Raw genomic sequence first — 23,466 nt, 5'->3', positions numbered from 1 at the left:
CATAGTTCTTCGAAATGTGTGAGTTCCCTACTCCATTGTGACTTAAGAGGTGTACTTGACAGAAAGTGCTTTATCTGGAGGTAATTGAAGAAGGGAATGTGCCTGTCCGGGAATTTTTCCGGGAGGGAGTGAAAGGGGATTAAATCTCCCCTCTCAAAGAAAGATCTAGCTCTTAAGACATCCTGTTGTGTCTGGTCTGTTGGCTGTCGTATAGGGATACCTGGAGGAAAGTCTGGGTTGTGTTCTAGCGGTGAAAGTGGGCCAGGAGTAGAGGAGAGTTTAAATTTTTGACACACCGCTCTCCATGTGTGTAAGGTCGACCCTATCAATGGATAGGAGTTAAGTGTGTGTGAGATAGAAAGGGGGTTCAGCCAAGGGAGAAGTCTGATCGGGATCTTCTATGTCCACCCATGCTTTGGCTTGCCTGTGAACATGCCAGTCCACTATTCTGGTTAGCTGGCATGCCCAATTGTACTTTTGTAGGTCGGGGACTCCCAATCCGCCTTGCAATTTGGGCAAAGTCAGCTTTCCCCAACTTATGCGTGGATGCATGTTAGCCCATATAAATTGAGAGCTTAGAGCTTTGTATGTGGCAAAAAAAGCATGTGGGAGTTTGATCGGAATTGTTTGCATGAGATACAAGATCCTGGGGAGAACATTCATCTTCAGGATCGAGGATCTCCCAAACCATGAAATTGTATGTTTATTCCAATTTTGTAGGTCTTGTCTGATAGTATTTAATAGGGGTAAAAAGTTTTGAGGGTAGAGATCGGACAGTTTTGTTGGGAGCTGAATTCCCAGATAAGTTAGAGCGTGTCTCTCCCAACCGAATGGGAAGTTCAATTTGCATTGAGTCAGCACGTTTTCAGGAAGAGTAATATTAAGGGCCTTCGATTTACTGTAATTAATCTGTAAGTTGGCTATTGATTTTAAAAGTGCCAGATCCTGGAGTAGATTTGGTATTGTGATGATCGGCTCCGTAAGGAACAAGAGAACATCATCAGCATATGCTGCCACTTTGTACTCTTTGTCGTTTTTCCGGATCCCCTTAATGTCTTCGTTCAGTCGGAGTTTACGTAACATGGGTTCTAATGTAAGGATGAAGATGAGGGGAGATAAGCGGCAACCTTGTCTGGTCCCGTTGGACAGGGAGAAGGCATCCGACAGGTGGCCGTTCACTCTAATTCTGGCCGTGGGGGATGAGTATAGTGCAGTAATGAATTGCATTGTGCGTTCTCTAAAACCCATTTTACAGAGCGTTGCCATCATGTAATCCCACGCCACCCTGTCAAATGCCTTCTCCATGTCCAACGAGAGGAGAAAGCCTGGTTTACAGGATGTGGATAGCCACTGATGTATGCTGATTGCCTTTAAGGTATTATCCCGGGCCTCCCGGCCCGGGACAAAGCCTACCTGATCCAGGGATATCAATGAAGGGAGTAAGGGGAGTATGCGATTCGCCAGGATTTTGGCGTAAATCTTCATGTCGACGTTGATAAGCGAGATGGGTCTGTAGTTGGTCACCAATGATTCTTCCTTCCCTGGTTTGGGGATCGCTGTGATATGGGCCTCAAAAAGGTCCGCGTCCTGTGTTTTTTGGCTGTGCTAACCTATAAATCGCAAGGTTCTGAGTTATCTTTCAAGGAAAAGTACAGCCAAAGCCTGTTTGCAGAATAAACTGAACTCCTGTGATCCACAGGAAAAATTACAGCCAAACAGTGGTCTGAAGTCCGCTATAGGCTGACATCACAAAGTCAGTCCAGTCTGGGGAAAGATCACAGCCATATAGTCAGGATCTGCCCACGTGCCTGTACCAGCAGCCAGCTTAGGCTCTCAGCAAAACTGTACCCAGATACATTAAGTAGTTGCAATGACAAAGTTGCAAAATAGGGTTCAGGTGTTAAAGTGAAACTAAATTGTGCTTTAACCGCTTGCCGACCTGTGCATGACGATATACATCAGCACAATGGCATGGCATCGTGGGCATGTGCGCACCCACCGCGTACTCTGAGCGTGCACGCGGGACCCGCGGCCTCTATGTCCGCTGGTGTCCTGCAATCGTGTCACAGAGTGATAGAACAGGGAAATGCATATGTAAACAAGGCATTTCTCCATTCTGCCTAGTGACAAGACAGATCTACTGCTCCCTGTCATCTGGAGCAGTGATCGCTCTCATGTCCTAGGTAGCCCATCCCTCCACAGTTAGAATCACTCCCTAGGACACACTTAACCCCTTGATCACCCCCTAGTGTTTAACCCCTTCCCTGCCTGTGTCATTTACAGAGTAATCAGTACATTTTTATAGCACTGATCGCTGTATAAATGACAATGGTCACAAAATAGTGTCAAAAGTGTCCACCATAATGTCAGACTCACGATAAAATAAAAAAAAATAAAAAAGCAGACCTCCGCCATTACTAATAAAAATAATAAAAATACCATAAATCTATCCCCTATTTTGTAGACACTATAACTTTTGTGCAAACCAGTCAATATACTCAGTGAGATTTTTTTTTTTTATTTAACCAAAAATATGTAGAATACCCATCAGCCTAAACTGAGCAAAAAAATGTGTTTATTTGATATATTTTTGAGGGTTATTATAGAAAAAAAGTTTTGCTCTTTTTGTTTATGGCGCAAAAAATACAAACCGCAGAGGTTATCAAATACCACCAAAAGAAAGCTCTAGTTCTGAGGAAAAAAAGGACGTTCATTTTGTCTGGGTGGAATATCGGACGACCGCGCAGTTGTCAGTTAACCCCTTAAAGTCCACATTTTTCAATGAGTTAGCATACACACTATCAGATTTTCAACTAATTTTTTAAAATACAGATTTAACAAAACCATAATATGAGGTCAAACCTTAGGAGTTTCAATGTATATGCAATCAGGCAGGCCCTTGCACTACATGGTTTTGGTAAATCTGAAAACAAAAATCAGCAGAAAATCTAATAGTGTGTATGGGGATTTCGAGGGTGTCAATGTTCATTCTCCATGGCCCCAATGCATGTAAGCTCACTCCTGAGATGGTCTATGGGCTATGCAATTTGTAGTGAGCATACAGCAGTGCACATGACTGCAACTAATGCGATCTGCTTGTTCCAAACAAATTGAAGTGATGGAGAAAAGGAAACTCATATAGGACATAACAAAGCGCAAAAAGAAATGATTTCATGGAAAATTGATTACAGGGCCATTAGTTAGCGGATGTGTATGGATAAATGTTTGGTAAATAACAATAGCGTTAAAAATCACTTTAAGGTTTGTTTTACCCCCCTTAGATCAAGGGGTTAATGGAAAATTTTTATCGTCTTACTGCAGACTTGCTGTGTCGCAGGAGAGATGCCAGCAAGCGGTTTGCTTCTCCTCGTACGCCAATGTGATCTTTCACTTCACACCACTGCACAAGTCTTGCCAGGAGCTTGGGATCCTGTCCTAGAATCCTCGCTGTATCAGCTTTAAAAAGAAAATAAAAACAAATGAAATTCCAATATGCAAAGTGAACCTGTCATAAAAAATTCAAGGAAATGATTTGTCAGAGTCGGGCACAGGAAAGTACCTGCATGTATTCTAACGCAACAGCTGCATTGCTATTGAAGATTGTTTTAATTTAACAATGAATAAATAGTGTAGGTAGACACAAAAATGTAATCTCCTCTCATTGAGCCACTGGAGGCCTTAAAAAGATTTAATAAGCCAAGAGGGAAGGAAACTGATTTCAGTCTAAACCCTTTTAACCCCCTGTTGACCAGTACAAAGAGCAGTAGAGTAATCTCTACCCAAAACTGCAGGCAAGTTCTTCAGGAGCTTTCTCTATGAGCCTCTGGGGCTGTATGTTAGGATTCCTAAGCAGCAGAATGCAGCAAAGTTAAGGCTTCCTACCCAAGTGTATTCAGATTCGTAGGTTCTTGAAATGCATTGAGAAGACGTTTGTTACCTGATCCTCTACTCCAGTGGTCATCAGCCCTGTCCTCAGGGCCCACTACCAAGCCAGGTTTGCAAGATAACTGAAATACATCACAGGTGATAGCATTTGCTGCTCAGTGATTGCAGTATTCTAGTCTGCATCCCCCCCAAGGTAATACATAAAACCTGGCCTGATAGTAGGCCCTGAGGACAGGGTTTATGAACACTGCTATACTCCCTCTGCACTGCTAAAACTGCTCCCTGCAATCCATTCTCCCCTATCCTCTGGCTGCCACAGGTCCTTGGACATTATACCCCTGCACTTGACGTGAGGATGTGGAAAGACAGCCCACTGCCAGAGCTTAGAGAAGTGGAGAATACCAGGGAAGAGGAGGATCAGGTAAATAAAACTGCTTTTTCCGGTACCCTAGACCTAAATGAGAAGTTAAAGTGATGCTATACTTAGCTGAGCAGCCAAGATTGTCCTCTTCTTGAGTCCCAAACCAGTATTACTAGTTCCTCCCTCTTGCCAGGTGCCCCCACAGCAAACAGCTTGCTGTGGGGGCACCCAAGCAGGCATGCTCCCAACCCGCAGCTCTGTGTGTCCATTCAATTTAGCACTGATCACTGTATTAGTATCACTGGGTCCCACAAAGCGTCACTGATAAAAAAAATCCATTATATATACACCATAGTTTGTAGACACTATAACATTTGCGTAAATCAATATATGCTTATTGGTACTAACCGCCATCATACACTACACTCTCCTCTCTTGAATATAGTACCGGTCATCATACCCTCAGCACTCCTCTCCTGAACATGTCATCATACATTCTGCACTCCTCTCCTGAACAGACTACCTGTCATCATTAGAGATGGACAAACTTCCGAAGTGACGTTTCACAAACGCAAACCACGAACAAAAGTTCGCAAACCGCGAAGTTTGCGGCGGGCCCCATTGAATTCAATGGCAGGCGAACCTTAAAAACCTCCAGGTCATATTTTCAGCCACAAAATACTTACTAGCTGTGCACACATAGGCCCACCACATGGCCACTGACATAACAAAAGTATGAAGTGAATCTGGGATCGACAACGACAAGCATTCTTTTTTTTTTTATCTGTAAAATTTTGACAATTCAGGACTCAGGAGCGCATGAAGGCAGTGGAGGAGAGGAAATGTCAGGGTAGGCTATGAAGAGGGTGCAGGAGATTATCACAAGCACCATGATAGAGAGCACTGACACCACACCAGCACCGTGATAGAGAGCACTGACACCAACAACAAGATACAGAGAGCACTGACACCAGCACGGATAACATCAACTCACTGCGGGACCCAAAAATATGACGCTCAACCTCATCAAACAGGAGGGTACAGGCATTTAGTACGGTGTGCTTTTTTAGTACAAGGAAGTGAGCCAAAAAGTAGAAAAAAGGTGTGCTAGATTAAATAAATCGTTTATAGACTTATGCATATATATGGTCTACTGGTCACATGTGTTGAATTCCTCATTCATTTTTAGAAATGTTAGGTAGTCAACACTGCCGTGAGCTAGGAGAGTGCGCTTATTGGTCACGATCCCCCCTGCTGCACTGAACGTCCTTTCAGACAGGACACTGGACGAGGAGCAAGCCAACAGTTCCATTGCAAATTGGGCAAGCTCTGGCCAGAGGTCAAGCCTGCCCACCTAGTAGTCCAGGGGTTCATCACTCCTCAGAGCGTCTACATCGGCCGTTAACCCGATGTAGTCAGACATCTTTCGGTCTAGGTATTCCCTGATGCTGGATCCGGATGACACCCGTCGATGGGTCAGCTGAAAGAATGATCTCATATCAGAAGTCACCAACACATCTTCAAACCGCCCTCTTCTTGCAGGTGCTGTTGGATTGGTACCCGCAACTCTCTATGGGAGTGGCAATTCCTCCTCTGCCAGCGCACGCAAAAGCAAAATGCAGCATTTCTCGAAGCAAGGCCTGGAAGTGCTCCATTCTGACAGTCCTCTGACGGTGGTAACATTTCCGCCATTTTGTGTTTGTACCGGGGGTCTAAGTACGTTGCCACCCAGTAGTGGTCCTTGACCTTTATGCTTTTTATACGGGGGTCCCTGTTAAAACACTGGAGCATGAAGGCCCCCCATTTGCACTAAACTGGAAGCGGCGTGGTGGCCTGGCTCCTGCTTATCATCCAGGATAATGTCGTCCTCTTTAAAGCATGCTCTTCTTGCTCCTCATCCGCCACGGCACCATCCTCCTCTGATTCCTCTTCAGACTCCTGTTGTTGACTTGTCTCAGATAGAGTAGCCCCCCCTTGGAATTCATCCAGCATCGTCACTTCCTCATCTTCCTGCTCCTCCAAGGCTTGATCAATGACAACGCAATGCACGCTCCATAAAGAAGGCATAAGGTAACATGTCACTGATGGTGCCATGGCTGCGACTGACCAGTTTGGTGATCTCATCAAATGGCAACAGAAGTCTGCATGCGTCGCACATGAGCAGCCACTGGCACGGTGAAAAAAAAAAAAAACACAAGCTCCCCTGAACCTTTTCTGCCGCAGAGTTTGTAAAGGTAGACTTAAATGCATGTTTCTGCTGGAGTAGCCTATGAAGCATATATAAAGTTGAGTTCCATTGCGTCAGGCAATCGCAAATAAGATGTCTTATTTTTTCGTATTGGACAATGAATCGCTGCACAACCAAGTTTAAGATGTGTGGCATGCATGGCACGTGCATAATTTTGCCCTGTTTCAATGCGCTAAGCAGATTGGCACCGTTGTCACATACCAATTTACCAACTGTCAAATTGAGCGGTGTTAGCCACTGATCTGCCTGTGAACACAAAGCTGAAAGGAGGGCCGGGCCAGTGTGGCTCTTGGCTTCCAGACACAACTGACGCAGCACGGCATGGCAACGTCTCACCTGGCAAGTCGAATAGGTTCTGTGGAGCTTGGGTGGCGCAGCGGAAGAGACGCTAGCAGCGGAAAAAGAGGAGTCAGCCGAGGAGGAGGAGAGGGAGGAGGATGGAGTAGGAGGAGGAGAAGAGCCAAGCCTGCATGCAATCCGTGGCAGTAAAATCAAATCTACACGGGTGCCACAGGTTACATGCTTGACGGCCATCAGAAGGTTCACCCAGTGGGCAGTAAAAGTGATATACCTTCCCTGCCCGTGTTTGCTAGACCACGTGTCTGTGGTCAGATGTATCTTGGCACCGACACTGTGTGCCAGAGATACATTCACTTGCCGCTGAACATGGCCATATAGCTCTGGGATGCCTTTCTGTGAAAAATACTTCCTTCCTGGGACCTTCCATTGTGGTGTTCCAATGGCCACAAATTTTCGAAAGGCCTCCGAGTCCACAAGTTTATATGGCAGTAGTTGGCGGGCTATCAGTTCTGACAAGCCAGCCAACAACTGTTGGGCAAGAGGGTTATCCGGCGTCATCATTTTTTTACGCTCAAACATTTGGCCCATGGAAGCCTGCCTTTTTCCACAAAAACGTGAGGATGGCATGATGGAAGGTGGAGTGGAGGACAATTGTGAGGAGAGAGGAGAAGTAGAAGACGAGGCTGGACGGTGAGAGCCTGGAGTGTGGCTGTGTGTGCTCCGTTGCTCCCACTGGTGATGGCAACTCATGTGCCTTCTTAAGGCGGTCGTCCCTAGGTGAGTGTTGGGCTTACCGCGACTTGACTGCAAAGATTGCAGATGGCAACACTATTGTCAGCAGCGGACACTTTAAAATAAAGCCCACACTGCGGAGCCATGTGCCGGCATCCTGGGAGCGCCAGATGTGACCTACATGGCTGATACATTGCACAGGAGGGACAAAGCAGAATGCGAATGTATCAGGAGCGAGGCAAGTTCTTCCTGCTTCTCCTCCCTATCTGCTGGTCCATATCTCCCTCTGAACTTCCCTCCTCTTCCTCTCGTGGGCACCCACGTGACATCACTAGACACGTCATCATCGACGTCACCTTCCCCACCGCTATAAGTAGAGATCTCGGAGTAGGCAGCAACACCAGGGACCAACCTCCTCCTTGGGCTGATCTGGGTACTGTCGTCAGACTGCTGAGTGGTGGTTGTTGTTACCTCCTCTTCCTGATCCAATGCCAAGAGTGGCTGCGCATCGGAAACAGGGCCGCTGATAGGGCAGTACAACCAGCCCTGTTGTACCGAGCCCGGCCAGCGGGGGGGGGGAGCCCCCGAGCAGCTTTTAACTTCTAGCTAAAAAAAAACAAAAACAAAAAAAAGATAAAAAACTATATTAACCCGCACCCACTTGATAACTAAGGTATATAAAGAATATATACTCATTTCATGGGCCCCATCAGGTTACCAGAGGGGCCCAGGAGGTGAAAGCAGAAGAGGGACTTTTTTTTCCCCCATTTTCAGGTGCAGGGATACAATTCAGTGCCGCATGCTGCTCTCAGAATACCTGCACAAACTAAAGTTCTTCCTGCGGATGGATATTACTGTTATACAGCTCCCTTCATTCTGTAAGTGCTGCAGCTTGAGGGACTTATCACTGAGGCGGTTGAGACAGACAGAGCAGCAGGAGTAATCTGGATAACGGCAGTGGTGCACAAGCAAGCAGTCACACACACACACACACACACACACACACTTGTAGAATGTGCAGTCCCCAGACTCTGTGTGCTCACGGTTGTTAATATGATGATCAGGGCACAGCAGGTGCTGAATGGCAGTGTAACATGGCTGTTGGGTGCTGACTTTCCTGATATATGGCTGTACTGTGTGTTACAGACTATAACGCAGCATAACCATAACAAAGTCAGCACCACACAGTCATGTTACACTGCCAGAGCCATAGAGAACCTTCTGGGCTCTGATCATCATAATGATAATGACCAGGAGCACATAGTGAGATGCTACTTTTACACATGTAATGGGGGGAGGGGGCAGTAAAAACACAGCCAAGCTGCATTTTTACCACCCCCAAACCACTCCCCTTTGATAACCTTTCACCCAAGCTTTGCAATTAGGTCCTTTTTCATGCAGACCTGATTGAAAGCTCCATGTAGTTTTACAGGTGTGAACTGACTTGTGTGCATTTAGATCCACCTTCCTCCGTGTCCATTCAGGTGGGTAAAAAAAAAAAAAAAAAATTGGAAAAGAATATCCTTTTCTATTTTTCCAGACCTAAATGTGACAGATCAGAGGTATCCTGATGTAAATGGACACAAGTCGGTGGTGTATGAAGACACAAACTGAATAGGCACAGATGTACAGATGTCAAAACACTGACATCTCTCCCATTCAGATGCAGTTATGATTGGTGGGGCGCTGTAAATGTTACATGTTCCAGCTCCTGCCACCAGACACCCCCCCCCCCCCACCCTGACAGCGTGGAGTCAGGGGCGGAACGAGGGGTGGGGTTGTGGGCGGAGCCATGGTGGGTTGTGGGCGGGGTCAAGAGGGCGCCGTCAGGTAGGCTGTGTGGGGCCACATGAATTCTAACAGCAGCCCTGATCGGAAGTGTCTTGATATGGATCGGAAAATAATTCCTGTGACTCAAGCGAAAGGTATATGGTGGTGATGTTGGTGGTAGTGTCTTTGGGGGTGCACACAGCAGAGAGTGAAGAAGAGGGTGCAGATCGAGAGGATGAGGAGGGTGCAGAAGAGTAAGGCTGAGCAAGCCACTAAACCAAGTCTGGTGCGTCCTTTGACATAATCGCACGCACCTTCTGCAATTTGCCATTTTGGCTCAAGTCTGTTGCTCCTGCCCTACCCCTACCACCCCTGCTGAAGGGCCTGCCTCTTCCTCTGCCTGTCATTTTTTTAATGACCCTGTGACAAACGTCTCGAGAAGTGCAGTATGTAGGTGGAAGAAGGTATACAACACCCCGCTTCAATCTGTCGTTTTTGGGGGCCACTGGTCTATCACACCAGTTTGAACACTTTTTTTTTATTGCGTTTGTCACTCTTTGTAGTATCGCTGCAGAACCGCTCAGCAGTCACAATGCTGCACAGTGGAAACGCACTATACTATGCTTTCTATATGTGCAAGTATTTTATGTGTGTATTACACCCCTATATACTGCACACCAAATAGGACACCTATACCAGTCCTTAAAAGGACCTTTGTGGACCTACTAGCTAGAGATTTGCAGACTGTCCCTACACTAATAAAAGACCGCTGCAGAATCGGGCAGTAGTGCACCAGCACCCTCTATACTGTACACCTTTACCAGTCCTTAAAAAGGACCTTTGTGGACCTAGTAGTAATAGTTAGCTTGTGATTAAACTGACTGTCCCTGCTTCACACTGCAGTTGTCTTTTGTCAGTGTAGAGACAGGACGCTATCACCAGCACAGCAGTGCACTGAACCCTATATACCAGGGATCTGCAATTAGCGGACCTCCAGCTTTTGCAAAACTACAAGTCCCATCATGTCTCTGCCTCTGGGTGTCATGCTTGCGGCTGTCAGAGTCTTGCTATGCCTCATGGGATTTGTAGTTCTGCAACAGCTGGAGGTCCGCTAATTGCATATCCCTGCTATATACTGTACTACACCTATACCAGTCCTTAAAAGGACTTTTGTGGACCTAATAGCTTGTGATTTATGTCACTAGTCTCTCCCTGCTCCACACAGCATCCTGTCTCTACACTGACATAAGACAGAATGCAAAATGGCCCCCAGATCAGGTCTATTTATAAAGGTAGGGGGTATATCCAATTTTCCATCTGCTGAAATGTCTCAATTGGCTGTCCTGTACCCCATGATGGATGTGTCATCATGGATCAAAGTTCTTTCACACTGTAAACGCATATGTCCACCAGGCAAACAGCGCCGATAGTCCGCTGGTTTGGCAAATCGCGAACAAACAAAAATTTGCCGCAAACCGACCACCGGGCGAACCGCGAGGCCATCCCTAGTCATCATACACTCTGCAGTCTTCTCCTGAACATATTCCCTGTCATCATACACTTTACACTCCTCTGCTGAACATATTACCTGTCATCATACACGCCGCACTCTTCTCCTATACATAATACCGGTCATCATACGCTCCGCACTCCTCCTGAACATACTACCTGTCATCATACACTCCTCTCTCCTCTTCTATACATACTACCTGTCATCATACACGCCACACTCCTCTCCTATACAGTACATACTACCTACCATCATGGGTGTAGCATAAGCAGTTGCAATCGCAACCCCACCCCTAGCTCCAGGGGGACCCTGCAGCCACCATGTCATATTATCATATCCTCCACAAAATCCAGCTCCCCACAGCTACACTCCAGTACTGGGCTTCTACTTTGCCTTCCACAGTCCACACCCATCTGGGGAGAAGCTGTGAGCCATTTCCTAAATGGAGAGGAGCACAAGGTGAGAACAGCCCAGGATGAGGAAGTGTCTGTGCTGTGTGCTGGCAACATGGAATGGTAACTGAGCTCAGTGAGGCAAGAGGAGGAGAGCGCCCTCCTGTAGCTGGGATGGGACCAAAGTCACTGGTGAGGTGAGGTATGACACTGCTCAGTGTCTCCTAGTCACCAGCTGGGATTCTTGACACACACACCACCCCCACCCGGGAATGTCTACTTAACCCACTTCCCTAACAACTGGGGAAAAAGAGACACCTGTACTGTTTCTCCTCTGCAGGGCTGAAATCACATTCCTTTACAACACAGCCAATTAGCCATGATCTGCACAGGGTGTATCTGCCTACTGCAACTACACCATCATTCCAACCAGAGAATTTCACAGTACAGAAGGCCAACATAAATACCAGATACACCCTGTGAAGCCCGATAGACTGTAAAGGAATGTGATTTCAGCCCTATGTAGTGGGGGGGGGGGGGGGGGGGAGGCTGTATACAGTGCAGCGATGGAAATGGAGCTCTGCCAAGTGACCTGCTAGGGGTCCCTGTCCTCTGATTTTCCAGCTGTGATCACTACCCTCTAATTCTCCAGCAGCAATCCCTGTCCTCTGATATAAAGAGGAACTCTGGGAACTCAAAACCACTTTGAGTATCTTGGCGTGCGGTGGATGTATCTGCACGCACGTTGGAAGTAGTGAGGGGGCCCAGGTCAACATTTGCATCGGGGCCCACAAGCTTAAAGCTACGCCTCTGCCTACTTTCATACACTCTGCACTCCTCTCCTATGCATACTACCTATCATCATACATGTAGCAGAATACATATTGGCCTAAATTTATAAAGACATTTGATTTTTTAGTTGTTTTATTGGACATGCTTTATAGCAGAAAGTAAAAAAAATTATATATATTAATATTATAAATATATATATATATATATATATAATATATCTTAATCAACATTTTCAGCCTTTTTTGTTTATAGCCGAAAAATAAATGCATTGGTGATCAAATACCACCAAAAGAAAGCTCTATTTAGGGAAAAAAATGGCAAGTGGTTAATAAAACTGATATTTCAGGTATGGGTAATACTCCACTAACTCCCTGTAGAGTCAATAGGACAATATGTCCCTAGTGCTGTTCTCTCAAACACAATCTCATTCATCCTCATGCATTTTTTTTTATAACACAAACTAATCTGTAACATAGGTAGACTAAAAAATTCATATTCATCCAACTACTGGAGTCCTTTAAAATATAACTAGCTGGGATGTGATTCCATGAGCTTGCATTCACTCAGATCATCTGAGATTTATTTTAGCTGTTTAAAAATATAAGGAAAGATTTAATTTCGACATAACGTGCATCATATTTTACTCTTATGTCACGTATACAGGATCGGAATTTCTGCAACCAAAAGACCGATGAGAGCTTTTCATCAGGAAATGCGACCGGGTGTATGCTCCATCGGAATTTAGCTGGCCGAATTTTTGTCAGCAAAAATTTGATAGCATGTTCTCAATTTTCCCAATGGAAAAACTTTATATGGGAAATTCCGATCGCGTGTATGCAATTCCAACACAAAAACTCACGCATTCTCAGATTCAACTACGAGATGGAAGCTATTGGCTACTAGGTATTGAACTTCCTTTTTCTAGTCCCGTCGTACGTGTTGTACGTCACCACGTTCTTGGCGGGAGGAATTTGATGTGGCCGTGTGTAGGCAAGACAGTTTGAGCCGAATTACGTCGGAATTCCGACTGGAAAACCATCAGAGCTTTTTCCGATGAGAATTCCGATCCTGTGTACGCGGCATTAGGTTCTCTTATTATGCAGATTTATTTGGCCCTTTTAAATAGTCGCACTTCACTGAACCTAAACGTATAGTCCTCAAAAGGTTAGTTACATTTGTAATTTTCTTGTGTCTAACCTAAACAAATGACTTGCCGTTGTGATCAGTGGATTCGGTATGTCAGTACTTATTGCCTTGTGTCTGTACCTTGGCCATCAGTCAGCATCCTTAGTGTTCCAAGAAGCTTGAACTGCACTGGAGGCATCTCTGTGCGCAGTAACATTTGGATTCGATCGGCCACCCCTTCTTCCAGCATCTTCACTTTGTTCGTCACTGAGAATATAGATCGCGTTTAATGCCAAGGTAGTTACTACTTTATGGAATCAAAAACAATCTAAAAACTGCAGGCACTAATTACCCAATCAGAATTATATTCCATTGACTACATTATAAATGTATTGTCAGATGCTGAAATAACTTAGGATTTAAAGCTGAACTCCAGGCAGAAAAATTACCATTTAGTACAGTTGTGTATTCCCATAAAGTTGGTACACATGGATCAAAATGTAGCTGGCTCAGCAGATACCAGCCAAATTTTGATCTGTGTGCGGCCCTCCCCATGTGATCGCAAGATCAACTTCTGTTGAATGGGACTGTTGGAAAGTACCTGCTCTCTGACTTCAGAATACATTGTCTTGGCGACAAGGATTCTCCTATCATACCTTCATCTACATCTTGGAATCATTTTGAAAAAAAAAAATATACATATATACTATGGCTGTGAAAATTAAAGATCAATTCCTCAATCAATGAATAAATTTTTTGGGATCGATCAAAATTCTTTTGATCGGTACTTACCTCTCCACCGGCTTTCTGGTCTTCAGGGAGTTCCATCGGAGATCCGGTGATGTTACAGACATCAATGTCACCGGACTCCTCCCCCTTCCCCAAGTGCCTCCGTCTGCTAACGAAGGGAAGGGGGGAGGAGTCCGGTGACATCCAAGTTCTGATTGAACGTAGTGTGTACGGAGGAGGAGCTATGCATGACGTCACCCGCTGCTGCCCTACGGAACTAACACGGTTGTCGGCTTTACATGCTGCGTTTTTATCTTTATGTGAGTAGTTTGTGTTTGAACACAAAAATGAGCACTTACATCTTTTCTTTCTATCCATGACCTGGCATCCTTCCTGAGATCTAAGGAGACGTGAGAGAAGTTTATGGTCCGTGTTAACCCTTTTGATACCCGCTTGCATGACTCCCTGTTTGCACAGGGGTCCATGCCATAAGGTGAGAGTGATTAGACCGGAAGTGGAGGGATTGTCACACTACTGTGGAAAAAAAAATAAAAGAGGGGCGGGGACAGGGGTGGCTGTAGACAGAGTCGCACCCTAGCATGGGAGGACCGCAGGATGGGATCGGACGGGGCCTCCGACTGTGGCAATATGGCCTGGAAGTGGCCGAGGGTAGGGGGGAGGGGGAAGGGTGGGTGGGATTTGATGCACCCCATAGGAAAGAACGAACCTCAAGACGCTAAGGTGACATTAATATAGCCACCTAATCCCACCCATGAATAGGGAAGAGACGGAAATAAATTTCCTGACATACAATGTTAAAGGTCTTAACTCCCCAGTTAAGAGACATAAGATACTTAGAGAAATCAAGCTCCATCAAGCAGGGGTGGTGTTCCTCCAAGAGACACATCTAACGCAGGAAACCAACATCAAAATATACTCAATAGACTTCCCCACGTGGTACTACAGTGACTCCCCTACCAAGGGGGGAAAGGAGGTAGCAATTGGGATTTCAAAGCAAATAAGATTGACATTAATAGATAGAGTGTCGGACCCAGAGGGCCGTTTCTTGTATATAAAGGGCAAAGTGGGGGAGAAGACGTATACTCTTGCTAACCTCTACTGCCCTAACAAAAGTCGGATTAGGTTTTTGCGGCAGGCCCTGAATCGGTTGATGGCCTTTAAGACAGGGGTGGCTATACTTGCGGGAGACCTTAATTTCTGCCTGAAACCATAAAGTGTTGGAACAAGTAAGGGAAATAAGGATTGGAACTATGATCGGCTCATGCTCCGGTCGTGATCAAGATGCGGATTCCTGGTATACAAAGAGTGCCGTTTATGTGGCGGCTAAATGAAAGTCTGTTACAAGATGAGGAGATAGTAGTAGAGGAAGTGCGGAAAGAATTAGATTTTATTTCCTGGAAAATGATAATGAGTAAATCTCGGCCGCCTCGTTATGGGAGGCGCATAAAGAGTATATTAGGGGAATCCTCATCTCCATCGGGACTAGGCAAAAAAGAGAAAGAAATCAAAAAGAGAAATCTTATTGAAGAAATAAATAGTTTAGAAGATCATAAAAAACATAGGGGGCACCATCAGGAAATATTTCATGCATTGGTAAATAGGAGAGGAGAGCTCAATGATATTCTAGAGCAAGAATCAAGAAAGGACATGAATAGAATATTAAAAATAAACATCAATGGGGTGATAAGTCAAGTAAACATTTAGCCAGGTTGCGGTGAAAGAAAAGAGAAAGAAATTACATAGACAAAATTAAAAATAAATCAGGATAACTAGTACACGCTATAGAAGAGATCGTGCAAGAGTTTATGAATTATTATAAATCCCTATATGCAGTCAGGAAGAAGGGACAGGACGAACAAAAGGAGGAGGGGGAAATTAGAGCGTTCCTAGGAGACAGTGCGGCAGTCCATTATGTCTGTCGCTCTCTCATTAACCGAGAGCGACAGAGACATTGTGGAGGGACCAATCACAGAAGAAGAAATACTTAAAATATTTAAATGTGCCCCCCTGGTAAAGTCTGCGGGTCCAGACGGTTACACGACATCCTACCTTAAAAAGTTGAAAGAAACGTTAATCCCAAAGCTCTGCCAATACTGGAACAAGTTGGGGAGAGATGCCTTAGCGGCTTCCATAGCGGTCATATTAAAAGATGGTAAGGATTGCGCTTTATGTTCCAGCTATAGACCTATTGCCCTATTAAATGGCGACACTAAATTATTTGCAAGTACAGATTGCAAGAGGTTGCCCGATCTGGTCCAGCCAGACCAGGTCGGAATTGTCTCGGGAAGAGAAGGAGGGGACAATGGTGTCCGGGCCCTATTGCTACTCCAGGCCACCAGGGTCGGCGGGGAACCCAGTCTAATCCTGTCGATAGATGCCGAAAAGGCGTTCAACAGGATAAACTGGGGGTTCATGCTGGAGACCCTGAAGGCCATAGGGGTAGACCCGAGGATGCAGGAGTGGATTAAAGTCCTATATAACGATCCCCAAGCCTCAGTAAAAGTGAACGGTATGTCCTCCTCTCCATTTACAATGAAAAACGGAACCAGACCGCTATCTCCTATACTATTTAAACTTTCATTGGAGCCTTTGCTGGCTTCGATTAGAAATAATAACGATATTAAGAGGATAAAGGTGGGAGAGGAAGAGCACAAAATCGCTGCGTTTGCCAACGATATGCTCTTCTTTATATCAAACCCCAGGATAGCGATCCCTAATTTAATGAACGTCTTAAAGATATATATCAAATTGTCAAATTTAAAAATGAACCCCCCCCCAAAAAAAAGTCAGAAATACTAAATATTAATATAGATAATTTGGAAGAAAGCAAACTTTCAAAAGAATTTAATTTTCCATGGAGAAAAGATAAAGTATTTAGGAGTGAGACTTAGAGATACGCTGAGGAAAATCTACTTGTTAAACTACATACCTCTATTAGATGAGATTAGGTCAGAAATTATTAAAATAAATACCTGCCCCCTTTCATGGATAGGACGGATAAACACAGTCAAGATGTTGATAGCTCCCAAAATCATATATAAATTCAAGATGCTTCCCCTGGCAGTCCCCCCATCCTTCTTTAGTACTCTAAAAAGGAATACTTTCCAGATTTATATGGCGAAATAAAAAAAACGCGAATAGCAGATACAGTAATGAACTGGGGAAAAAAATAAAATAGAAAAGGGGGAGTTAGCGACACCAGATTTCAAAAAATATTTTCAAGCGGTATCACTCACACGGTTGGTAGAATGGACACATGCAAGCAAAGATAAGAGATGGATTAATATAGAAAATAAAATGAGTAATGTACATTTAGGTCAGATTATTTGGAATCCGCCACAGTACAGAACACTGGGTCAGAATACACATGATATAATGAGAGTTACGGGATAGGGTTCACATACAGAAAAAAATTGAGGTATAACTCTTTGATTTATTTAAAGGAAAATTAATATTTCCAACCAGTTCGGCAGAAGGTGGGGGGTAATTGGATCAAAAAAGTGGACTTACAATTAAAAGATGTAGTAAAAAAACTGGAAAATACACACATTTCAAGAACTTAACCACTTAAGCCCCGGACCAATTGTCAGCCTAAGGACCAGAGGTCTTTTTACAATTTCGCACTGCACTGCTTTAACTGGTAATTGCGCGGTCATGCAATGTTGTACCTAAACGAAATTTGCGTCCTTTTCTTCCCACAAATAGAGCTTTCTTTTGATGGTATTTGATTGCCTCTGCAATTTTTATTTTTTACAATATAAAAAGGAAAAAGACAGAAAATTTAGAAAAAAGATTTTCTACTTTTTGTTATAAGAAAAAATCGAATAAACTCAATTTTAGTCATACATTTAGGGCAAAATGTATTCAGCCACATGTCTTTAGTAAAAAAAAAAAATGTCAATAAGCGTATATTTATTGGTTTGCGCAAAAGTTATAGTGTCTACAAACTAGAGTACATTTTCTGGTATTTACACATCTTTTGATTTATGACTGCCCATCTCATTTCTTGAGGTGCTAAAATGGCAAGGCAGCACAACCCCCCCCCCCCCAAATGACCCCATTTTGGAAAGTAGACACCCCAAGGAAATTGCTGAGGGGCATGTTGAGCCCACTGAATTTTTTTTTTTTGTCCCAAGTGACTGGACAAAAAAAAAAAAAAAGTTGACAAAAAGTTGTCACTAAATTATATATTGCTCACACATGCTATGGGCATAAGTGGAATTACACCCCAAAATAAATTCTGCTGCTTCTCCTGAGTACGGAGACTTTTTGGGAGCCTAGCCGCGTACGGCACCCCGAAAACCAATCACTGCCTTCGGGATTTCTAAGGGTGCAAATTTTAGATTTCACTCCTCGCTACCTATCACAGTTTCGAAGGCCATAAAATGCCAAAACACAAACCCCCCCCCCAAATGACCCCATTTTGGAAAGTAGACACCCCAAGCTATTTACTGAGAGGCATGTTGAGTCCATGGAATATTTTATATTTTGCCACAAGTTGCAGGAATATTACAAACTTTTTTTTTTTTTTTTGCACAAAGTTGTCAGTAAATGATATATTGCTCACACATGCTATGGGCATAAGTGAAATTACACCCCAAAATAAATTCTGCTGCATCTCCTGAGTACGGGGATACCACATGTGGGGGACTTTTTGGGAGCCTAGCCGCGTACGGGACCCCGAAAACCAAGCACCGCCTTCAGGATTTAAATATAAAACGCTACCAAAAAAAAAAAACTGTTAGCGATCGCAGGGATCAGGCCCGACTCTGCAAATGCTGCAGTTATGTGTTTAGTGTTTTGTAAGTGACAGTGATCGATCGATACTGCGCTTGGGAGGGCTGGGCGGATGGGCAAAACGCAGGTATCTGGGCTGATCCCCGCTAACAATGTGTTCTTTTTGAACCCTAAACTGCTGGGGACGTTAGTATAGATCTGATCAGATCAGATATTGATCTGTTCAGATACTATACCACTACGGGAGGTGTATGCTTTGCGCGTGGGTGTTAGCGGTACTGGCACTAACCTAGTGCTGCCTGGGGCGACGCAGACCCTGACACTAAAACCTAATTGATATCACCCGCCGGGTGATCAGGGGGTTAAACCTTTATTGGGTAATAAATGGTGGGTGCCCTGATGCTATCAAAAGCAAACTAACTAGAGTCACCCGTAACACTTATACGGTGATCACTGGTGAAAGGGTTAAGTAGGGGCAATCAGGGGGTTAAAATCTGTATTGGGTAGTATATGGGGGTCCCTGACGCTATATAAAAACCTGATGGCAAACCTAACTAAATAACTAACTGGCTAACCAGTATCACCAGTGACACTTATACGGTGATCGCTGGTGAAAGGGTTAACTCTAGGGGCAATCAGGGGGTTAAAACCTTTATTGGGTAGTATATGGGGGTACCTAACGCTATAAAAACCTAAAACCTAAAAAAATAACTAGCTACCTAGCGGCACCAATGACACTAATGCAGCGATCAGAAAAACGATCGCTTAGTGACACTGGAAAAAGAGGGTGAAAGGGTTAACTCTAGGGGCTATCTGGGGGTTAAACCTTTATGGAGGGGTAGGGGGCTACCCTGGACTTAACACTAACTGCCCTGACACTTTTTACTGTCACAACTGACACTAATGCAGTGATCAGTAAATAAATGATCACTGCAATCAGGGACACTATGACTTGGGGGGGGGGGGCGACAGTGTGCCTATGTGTACCTACATGTCAGTGTAGTGTTGGTGCACACTTACTATGTCCTCTCCTCGCAGTCCGGTCAAAAAGACTGCCCCGAGGAGAGTGACATTACTTCCTCCCTGCCTGTGTTTACACTACACAGGCGGGGGAAGCTTCTCATTCCCCAGGAGCGATCGAGAGGGGATGGCCAGAAACCAACGGCCATTCCCTCATCCCGGATCGCTCCTGAAGCGAAACGGACCGCCGCAGCCAGTGGGAGGGGGTCCGATCGGACCCCCCCACCCGCTGGAAGGCAAGCACGTATGGGTACGTGCTTGTGCCCATACATGACATTCTGCCGACGTATATCTACATGTGGCGGTCCTTAAGTGGTTAAAATAGACACAGGGGTGATGAAAATTGACATATAGTAGTACATTCAAATGAAGCACTTTCTGGAGAATCTCCCAACCCCTATTAGATCAGCTGGAAAAGTTAACCTATAACAAGCTGATATAAAATCCTCATAGGAGAAAAGGATGGGAATGTACCGCCATATGTCAAGAAATGGGAAAATGAAATAGGGACACGATGCACTTTACATAAATTAGACAAAACCTGGAAGCTTACTCACGGTTTCGCGATCGATACGAAGACGATCAAAACAAACTATAAATGTCTGGCAAGATGGTACCTTACGCCCGATAGAATAGGCAATTTTCAACGGGGAAGTCCTCAGAATCTTGGAGGGGGTGTAAAATCAAAGGTACAATGTACCATATATGGTGGGATTGTCCTGTCATTAAAAAGTATTGGAAAGATATATTGCACCTAATTAAGATAATTACTAAGGAAGACATCCCAGAGGACCCTTGGATTTGCCTTTTCCATGGGACAGACAGATCAGTTAGAGCTTCAATAATCCCAATCCTGCTTAATGTAGCTAAAAGACAAATTCCAAATAAATGGCAGGCAGTGGAAAGCCCCAAAACGCGGGATTGGATTCTTGGGGTAAACATTATACAAAGATTGGAGAGATGTTGAATGGGGGGGGGGGGGGCAGATAGAAGCATTAGAAGGAAAGAATAAGTGGAAAGAGTGGAATATGTTTAAAAGTACATGGAGGTATGTAAGGGAGATCACGCCATAATTACCAGATGAGATAAGAAAGGGAAAGGAAACAAAAAGGAAAAACGATGGGGGCGAGGTTGGAATATGTATAAGGGAACGAAGAGAATAAACTGAAAAGGAAGGAATTTCGGGCCTCTTAGCGTAAGAGAAGGGGTGCAGGGGTGATGGGGTGGGGCGAAGGAAAGGACTTTGAAAGTTTAGAGGGTAGAATTGTGTTTTACCCTTGTGTTGAAAAAGGTACCAGTTACTTACCGGTAGCTGTCTTTCTGGGAAATCTTCCAAGATGGCACACCTGAGAGATGAGAGGCTCCTCCCTACAGGAAACACAATCAATAGCTGTTTTAAGTCTCCACCCTTCCCCTTGATCCTCAGTTTGTTGAGAAGTAACTCCTGAACCCGGTTCACAAGGGAAATCATTCCGCATAGGCACTCACCTTCTAGTGTTCTACAATTTTCCTTCCTCCAATGGGCGGGAAGTAGGCCTGCCGTCCTGGAATATTTCCCAGAAAGACAGCTACCGGTAAGTAAATGGTACCTTTCTCAAGTCATCTTCCAGGACGGCACACCTGAGAGGATAAACAAGTACATCAGGCCTACCTTAGGGTGGGGCCACTGCAAGACCCTCTTGGCGAACCTTGGTTCTGCAGTGAGCTTTACCTCCACTCCATATGCTTGATGAAGGCATCTTAGCTGGATCATGCGGCTGATCTGCAGGTCTGCTCCACAGATGTCCCTGCCCATTCTGCTTCGGATGCAGTATCTAGGTGGAATGGGCTCTTAAAGATGGAATCGGAAAACATGTTAAACTTGTAGGTTAGCAATGTTGCCTGTCTCATGGCCTATGGCCTATTGTGCCTGTAGGTGCTACTTAGAACCACTAAAAAGATAAATCAGAGACCTGTGTTGTAAGACAAGGACACTACATTGATCAATAAGAGTGCCTGTCTTAACACTACCCTGTTCAGGGAAATAAAACAGCAAAAAAAAGAAAAAGAAAAGAAAAGGGGGGGGGGGGGGCCCTGACAGACAACCTTTTTTGTTCCTTTTTATCTTTACGTCAGCAAAGACTAAAGGGAAGCCTACTTAAGAATAATAGATTTGTATTTCTGCTATGTAGCCCAACAAATTCGAACCATCAATTTTCACTGCTGCCTTTCTGATAAGGCAGTAATACAGGACACAAAACCCCACAGACCTTAATCCTGTATATGTCTGATGTGCAACAATAAAACACTCTGAATAGGAGATAGCACATCCATATTGAAATGATTTGTCATGCGACTCAACATGTCAAATCGCATGCTTAAACTCGGCAGCCATTGCAGTTAATAGCACTGTCTGAATCAGCACAACGCCACTTTGCAGTGCTGCACCGATTACCAAAGGCAGTATATCTATTACCCCTAGCCCAGGTTCAATTTGTATTTCTGCTATGCAGCCCAACAAACTTCACTGCTGCCTTTATGATAAGTAACCAACAAGGCAAAGCCCCACAGACAAACCTCAATCTTGTGTATGTCTGATGTGCAGCAATATAACCGTTATGAGCAGAGATGTCACCAGACTCAATGATGTGCATTCCTGCTGTGCAGCACAAAACCAGAAAGTACAGACCACCTTCACTGTTGTATTTTTCTGATCTGTAGCCAAACAAAGCAGTACCTTTAGGATATAAAGGACAGCAAACAAGCTTCAGTGCATTTAGCAGAGATGTCAAATTTCAATGTGTATTTCTGCTGTGCTTCAAAAACATCCCAGCAAAGACAAACCTTCACTACTGAGGTCTACTGGTGTGCAGCCAAGGTGTATCCCTTTATGAAATAACCAACAGGGGCAATTTATTTTATAAGCATAGCCTGGGCTGTAGATGCTAAACCTTCACCACCAGTGAAGGAACAAATCCTAAAATGGTTGGACACCCTACTATAGTAGTTGTTGTCCAACCTTACCTCCATAGACTGAGCATACGCTAGCCAGCTCATACCCAGATGGGGGCTGATTAGCAACTAAAGTCTCAATGAGCCCAGCGCTAGAGACCAATTTAAGACAGCCTAGAATAGGTGGTTACCAATTTAGCCTGGGGGTAAATAGCTACTTGCAGGCTTCAAACAAGCAATCATGTAGCTCTTGCATAGGTCTGCACAGAAAATCCTCAATTAAAAAGGACGTAGGAAGCGATCTATGATAAATCGCCTTTAGATCTGCCACTGAGTGGATTGTAGCCCAAACCAACAAAAAAGGTTTTTCTTACCTCCTACACTAGAATATAACCACAGTGTAAAGGTGGAGTGGGAGGTTGGAGCTTATGAAAGTTACCTATAGCAAGCAACCCCCAAAAAGGAGGATCTGTCACAAGGGAACCCCTACTGTGCCACACAGAAGCTTGTTCCCTGCCCATCGTTGAATGTTAGGTCAGCTTTTAAGCATGTTGAAGCAACTTCAGATTTCTAGCAGCTGGGCTAATAGGGCCGGTAAACTAGTGCACCTGCTGACCAGCTTCTCAATCCACTTATCACTGCCCAATTAATAACTTGTTCAGTGGTATACCTGGCCTGTAAGTAACTTTTTGTATCTACCAGGTCCCCTCTGTACGCTATAATCATCCCTACTAATGTACCACAACTGGGCATGTTGCGATAACCACAGTGTCTCTGCTGTAAGAGGAAGCTGTGGCTGGTGGTTTTAGCAGTTGCATCTGGGCTATTTGTATCCTGACCCCAGTTTCTGCACTGCAGTTTCTGCAGTATATACACGGGGAAGGGGAGCAATGGCCTACCTACCTCTTTCCCA

At 44.6% G+C, this 23,466-nt stretch overlaps 1 protein-coding gene across 2 annotated transcripts in view; it reads right to left on the bottom strand.

Moving 5' to 3' along the window:
• The window catches only part of LOC143930533 (rap1 GTPase-GDP dissociation stimulator 1-A-like), a 353,543-nt gene that overhangs the window by 27,231 nt on the left and 302,846 nt on the right, over nt 1–23,466 (bottom strand). Inside the window, exons 10-11 of one of the 2 annotated variants that reach the window (XM_077454905.1) lie at nt 13,257–13,382; nt 3,317–3,456 (exon numbers count right to left, since the gene is read on the bottom strand). In XM_077454905.1, coding sequence (XP_077311031.1) covers nt 3,317–3,456; nt 13,257–13,382 — 266 coding nt within the window. The remainder of the gene's footprint in view (nt 1–3,316; nt 3,457–13,256; nt 13,383–23,466) is intronic. The other variant, XM_077454906.1, reaches the window with a different exon arrangement.

This window comes from Lithobates pipiens, unplaced genomic scaffold, assembly GCF_037356315.1.
Source record: "Lithobates pipiens isolate NorthernLeopardFrog02 unplaced genomic scaffold, aLitPip1_a1.2 Scaffold_25, whole genome shotgun sequence".
Classification (NCBI taxonomy): domain Eukaryota; kingdom Metazoa; phylum Chordata; class Amphibia; order Anura; family Ranidae; genus Lithobates; species Lithobates pipiens.
Note: the sequence above shows the minus strand (reverse complement) of the source record. Positions and strands in the feature narration are given on the sequence as shown.